The sequence below is a fragment of the Rhinolophus ferrumequinum genome, chromosome 7, assembly GCF_004115265.2.
Source record: "Rhinolophus ferrumequinum isolate MPI-CBG mRhiFer1 chromosome 7, mRhiFer1_v1.p, whole genome shotgun sequence".
Lineage (NCBI taxonomy): Eukaryota > Metazoa > Chordata > Mammalia > Chiroptera > Rhinolophidae > Rhinolophus > Rhinolophus ferrumequinum.
The window spans coordinates 4,208,160-4,214,159 of NC_046290.1; the positions used below are offsets into that span (position 1 = coordinate 4,208,160).

Below are 6,000 nucleotides of genomic sequence, written 5' to 3' on the forward strand. Positions count from 1 at the left end.
CTCCAGTGTACACTTTTATTGGTAGTGAGAAATACTTAGTTTTGGCCCCAGATTATGCTGTTGTGGTGGAGGTGGTGGGATTGGGGGGGCAGAGGGAGGCAGTGGAAGGAAGGAGAGTGTCATTGTCACAAGTGGCAGTGGGCTCTGTTTCTTGGGCAGCTTATGAAGTAAGTGGATTCTGAGGCCTGGCGCTGGTGGTGACAGCTGGCCATGGGTTTAGCGGCCTCTGTCCACACAGTTTTCAGACAGCGCATTGGGCCCCGTCGTGGGAGCTCGTGTGTCTTTTTTCTCACCGCGCCCTGGGAAGTGGGGATGTCAGGCCTTCGTGGTCACTGTGGGTGGGGAAGGTGGTTCCCCATTCAGGTAGCAGATTTACAGGGTCTTTTGTAGATCAATGTAGGCTCAAGGACTTCTGCTAAGTGAAACCACTTTTTCTGTGCTGTGATTTCGAAGTGCATTTGAGCTCAGACATCAGAAGTCATACGTATTTTGTAAAGCTGTTTTAGCTTTTTCCTATATTTCACTTGGCAGAGCGTTACGTTGTATGACGTAGCTACTGGGAAGGGTGCTTGGGCGTCACGATTCTCTTACGCTCTGTTGATTTCCCCTGCTGTCCTTTTGTAGTACTTTAGGAAGAATCGTCAAAGTAACTCAGGAAGTGATTGACTACCGGAGGTGGATCAAGGAGAAGTGGGGCAGCAGGGTCCACGCGGCACCGGACCTCGGTGAGACAGTAATTCAGTCGGATCACCCTACTGACCACTCTTGTGGGAGAAGCCCTGTCCCTTCGTGTCCAAACTAAGAAAACTGCCTCGCTTTTTAAATAAGAGTTTAATTTAAAACTATAGGATTTAGGCCAGGGCTGTCCAGTAGAAATATAGCGCATGCCACACATGGAATTTTAAGTTTTCTATTATAGTAACTACATTAAAAATGTGAAGAGAAACAGGTGAGATTAATTTTAATAATATTATGATTTATTCAACTTAGTGTTCAAAATATTCACATTTCAAGATGTAATCAGTATAAAGTCATCGAGATATTTTGCAGCCTCCTTTTATACTACAACTTTGAAATCCAATGCGCATTTATGCTTCCAGCATATCACAGTTAGGGTGCTAAATTTTCCAGAAATAACTTGATCTGTATTTCATAAATTTCATAAAATGTTGAAACATTTGAAAACTGTAAACAGTTAACTATTTACCTATCTATGCAACTTGTTCCAAATATATTTAAATGTTTTCCAATAACTGAAACAAACATAATTTAAAAAAATTAGAAGTTCAGTATGTCAGTTTCATTAGCGACATTTTTAAGGCTCAGTCACACCTGTGGCCAGTGGCTGTGCCCCCCAGACCCCACACATATGCCCTCCTAGGAAGTGACTAACCCAGGCTGTATTTTTCTCTCCACAGACAATAGAATTAAGATAAAAGAGCGAATTAGCACGCGTGACGAGGAGCAGCCCCCGCTTCGAGACCCAGAGCCTCCCTACAGCCAGCGCCTGACCTTGTCCCTGCCCAGCCCCCAGCTTCTGTCCTCAGGCTCGTCTGCCTCTTCCGTGTCTTCGCTTTCTGGCAGTGACATTGTGAGTGTGTCTGCTGGGTGGTCTGTGTTTGTGGCGAATGTGTGGCAGGGCGTCGAGACTGTTTCCCAGTTTCTGCCACTCTCTCTGAGTGTCCGAGGCCACCCCAGGTCTGCACCAAGTGGTCCCCACTCTGCTGTGACCCTCCGGGGACAGTTGGGAAGCCCCCCTCCCAGTGGCCCAAATGGCCCCTCGTGGGCAGTAGTGCCACTGACAGTAGAATGACAGCAGTCTTCCTCGAACAGTTTTTTGAACAGTTACTTGGAGATAACACATTGAAGTCGAGGTGTCCCTCATGCATGTCCTTTGGATTCTTCTTCAGTTGGGCAGTGCGGGCAGCTCTGGGCGGCTGGGTGGGAACCGCAGGGCGGGACGGATTGGCGCGGCCCGGGGTGGTGTGTGCTGCAGGTATCACCCTGGTGACTTGGGTGCAGCCCCCCTGCTCTTTCTGCTCACAGGATTCCGACACACCGCCCTGCACGGCGCCCGGCGTTTACCAGTTCAGTCTGCAAGCACCAACCCCTCTCCTGGCCAGCCTGCCCGCCGCCTTGCCCATGCCGAGTGGCAAAGCTCAGTCCACTACGAGGACGTTGGTCGTGACAAGTAACACTCAGGTGCGTGGCTGCTGGTGCCCTTCCTGGCAGCCCGGGAACTGTGTCTGAGCTGTGACTGTGCTCGCTGTAGGAGTGGCTGACACTTGTGATTTAGCAAAAGAACTTTAAAAATCGATGGAAGGTACATTTATGGTAGGGAATCCTCATCTTTTGTGGATTGGATGGAATGTATTCTTGTCACTCTAGAAAAGACTGTGTCATCGAGGCCCGCCAAGCACAGTGTTTGAAGTGAGGGGACTCGGTCTCGGCCCCGACACGGCTCTGACAGGGTGCGAGGTCACTGCCTTTCTGCAGATTACATTGACACCCGCTGTCCTGGGGTCATGTCGGAGAGAGGGACTCATGCTGTCCCTTGGCACAAACGGACACTTGTCCTGTTTCCTCTCAGAATTTCAGTGTTTACACTTAAAACATTCAGGTGTAAACGCTGACTTTTTCACAGTGTTCATTAGGCAGTGTATAGAAGGCTTTTCTATTGGAATATGTCTTCCATTTTCGTTTTTCAATTTAGACAAAATTAGAAAATAAAAGACTATCAAAAATACTGAATTTTGTATTTATACATCAATTGAATTATGTATTAAAACCCGTCATATTAATTTACTTTAAAACAAAGCCAGTCTCTACAATGTGGTTATAATTTGAGCATAAAGTGACATAGACACTCCCCAGAGGTCTTTGACTGCAAGATGTGAGCATTGCCGCTCTTGAAGGTCTGAGGAGAGGCATTCGTGCTGCACCCTGTCTGTGGCAGAACGTGGTGCAGAAATGGAAGCAGCCCCGACCGCAGAGGCACGGGCAGGGACCTTCTGCTGGCACCATCTGTCCGTTGCAGGCCCGTCACCTCCCGGGGCAGCCTCGGGGCGCTGACCTGTGTGGGGTGGGGGCTGCGCACGGGGCGCTTCCCAGGGATCCAAGTGACAGCTGTTACTCTGACGAGGGCAGTGTTCTGAGTTGTTTGGTCTTAATGAATGTTGAAACTCGATGACTTGTGTTACGGGGCATACTTCCCATTGTGATTGCTATTTCTGAGTATAAACACTTCCGATTCACAACTGTCCTGTTGGGTTATAGTCTCACCCAGGCGACACTGAAGAGCCTGTTGGCAAATGGCAGCCTTCTTGGGGCTCAGTGCTAGTACTGGGGTGGAGGGGCCTGTGTGATCGCTGCCTTATGATGTCTCTGCTGTGCCCCTAGACCAGGCTCGCTATCCCTCCGCCGGCCCTGGGGGTGGCCCCTGGCCCTTGCAGACAAGCTGGTGTGGAAGGCGCTCCGGCACTGAAGGCCGTGCACCACGTGTCTTCCCCGGCCGTCCCGTCCGCGTCGCCTCACCCGCTCGCCAGCCCCCACCTGTATCATAAGGTACGACCACGCTCCGGCCCTGGCGCCCCCAAAGCAGGTTCAGGACAGGCGGTGCTTAACGCGTCCTCCACGAAAGACAGATGCCACAGAGAGTTTTGTAAAGGGAATTTGTTTTCTGATCATTCAGCTTCACATTTGCTTTCTCTTGTAACAAACAACTTGCAAAGTGTTAAGAAATTATTTTAAAATTGAATACAGTTCCTTTCCACAAACATTTCACCAGCAAACTTTTGACCCTTGACTCTGGGCTCTTTGGACCTGTGTCATTAAGTTCTGATGACTTTTTTTACTACGAGTTAAGTAGTAGAGCATTCCTTTTTGGATTTATCCATCCTGTCACAGTGGAGTTTTCATCGAACCACAGGTGCGTCTTGCTGGCCTGGTAGAAATGTTCAGGATGAAAGGGGAGCTTTGCCGAAGGAGGAGCGACCTTCTTTAACTGCACTTTGGCTTCCTCCTCAACCTCCTGCTGCGGGTTTTGTTCTGAAACCTTCCAGGACATGGTTGCGTTGCCTCCCAGTCTGCTTTGCATGGCGCTCTGACCGCCTGCCCCTGTGTCACCAGTCACCTGATACAGCACTGACCTGTGGGACTCACGCATGTGTTCCCCGAGTCCTGGTGGCAGTTGGGAGGAACAATACGAGGAGGACCTTCTTGTTTCTGCAGGCAAATAGAACCATTTAGAAGTGAGATTCTAGGTGTATTTGGATGTGAATGTATGGCTTGATACAGGTCCACAGCTCTTACCTTGAGTGAATCATTGAATGGGAATAGTGGTTTTTCTGTCTGTGAGATGGAAGAGTTTGGCTTTCTCTCAGATAGAGCCTTTCGATTTGCTCACTGCCCGGGGCCGAGCTAGCAGGTGCTGGGACGGGGGCCCCGTGGCCGTGGGGCCTGCTCCCCGGGCCTCCCTCCACTCACTCTCCCTCTCTGTCTCCTCAGCAGCACAGTGGCATGAAGCTGTCCATGAAGGGCTCTCACAGCCACAGCCAAGGCGGCAGCTACAGCTCTGTGAGCAGTGGAGGCGTGCGGCCCCCCGTGGGGAACCGGGGGCACCACCAGTATAACCGCACCGGCTGGAGGAGGAAAAAACACACGCACACGCGGGACAGCCTGCCTGTCAGTCTCAGCAGATAATAGCTGCTGGCGGCGCCTCCAGCCCCAACCCACCCTCGCACAGAGCCGCCGGGCGCCCGGCCGGGAGCTGAGACCTGCACCCAGCACACCAGTCGGGCCTGTGGCCGCCCGCCGCTGATCACTCTGCATGTCCCTTGTGTGGTGGTCACGTCCATCTTAAAGAACAGCTCCTTGTGCTCATCTGTGAAGCCTTAGTCAACGTGGATGCTATTTTCTGCCTTGCCAGGATCTTTCCAGAAGCAGGTCTCTGGACCTGGAGCTGCAGGGAGTGAGGTCGGCCTTGGCATTTGTTTCTCAGTGGCCGTGTCTGTTCCTTTGCGGTTGGGTGTTTTCATTTTCCGTTTGTCAGCCACAGAGATCAAGCTCGTCCTCGGTTCTTCCTCAGTGGGTAGGACGGGAGGTCGCCATTGTTTTACTGCCCTCACACTTTGTTCCAAATTTCAGAACTGTTTTTTATGTAAATATTGAAAATTTATGATTTGTGCAATAACTTAGATATTTTTTATTTAATTTCATATTTTCACATAAGTTATATTTAAGGGAGGAGGGATTTTTTTTAAATAAGCTTAGGTCCTTTCCCGAGTTGCATTTTCTAAGTTGGGTTCATCGTTTGGGCTGGTTGTCGGATGAGCACCGTTGCAAACACCGGGTGAGGGGCTTGGGTTTATTTTTATGTTTATCCTTTTGGTCAGACCGGAGACCTCTCAGTTGGGGTGAAGGATCCCAGTGGCCCCCCACCCCGAGGTTTTCCGACGGGGTTCGGCTCCCAAGCCCTCTGACCAGCTGCCCGCTGGCTCTGCTGTCCAGCCTGTCTGTTGTCTCGCTCTGACCACAGAATTTTAATGATTTGGTTTTCTGTTCTTTTAAACTAGACAACAAATCCAGCATTTAAAGTGCCAGAAGTATAACTTTCTAAGGGAGTAGAGATTGTCACATTATAAAATCTTTAAAAAATGTGAACTTCTAAATGCTTCAGTTTTAGTAACATAGCTGGTAACTCTGATGGGTCTGGAGAATATCATTGCGGACAATGGTGCCCAGTTTTAGGAATGTGGAGAAAGGAGTTAGGTTGATTCCGTGTTGGAATCTAGCTGTATGTATCCGTTCTGTTAAGAGCACATACATGGAAGCCCTCCAGCTGCTCCGTGCGTTGGGGGGAACACAGCCCAGGATGGGAGCGGGGGCCCCGGGAGCGGCTGGCGCCCGCCCTGACAAGCATACCGTATACTATGCAAGTGTACTCTGCCACGACAACCACTGTCTTTGTTACCTTTTTTGAACAAGAATATGTCTATCCTG

General features: G+C 50.1%; 1 protein-coding gene across 2 annotated transcripts in view; it reads left to right on the forward strand.

Moving 5' to 3' along the window:
* The window catches only part of TENT4A (terminal nucleotidyltransferase 4A), a 36,800-nt gene extending 31,531 nt beyond the window's left edge, over positions 1–5,269 (forward strand). The window contains exons 9-13 of one of the 2 annotated variants that reach the window (XM_033110696.1): positions 625–725; positions 1,419–1,591; positions 2,047–2,202; positions 3,400–3,564; positions 4,507–5,269. In XM_033110696.1, the coding sequence (XP_032966587.1) occupies positions 625–725; positions 1,419–1,591; positions 2,047–2,202; positions 3,400–3,564; positions 4,507–4,701 (790 nt within the window). In that variant the 3' untranslated portion in view covers positions 4,702–5,269. The remainder of the gene's footprint in view (positions 1–624; positions 726–1,418; positions 1,592–2,046; positions 2,203–3,399; positions 3,565–4,506) is intronic. The other variant, XM_033110697.1, reaches the window with a different exon arrangement.
* The last annotated feature ends 731 nt before the right edge of the window (positions 5,270–6,000 follow it).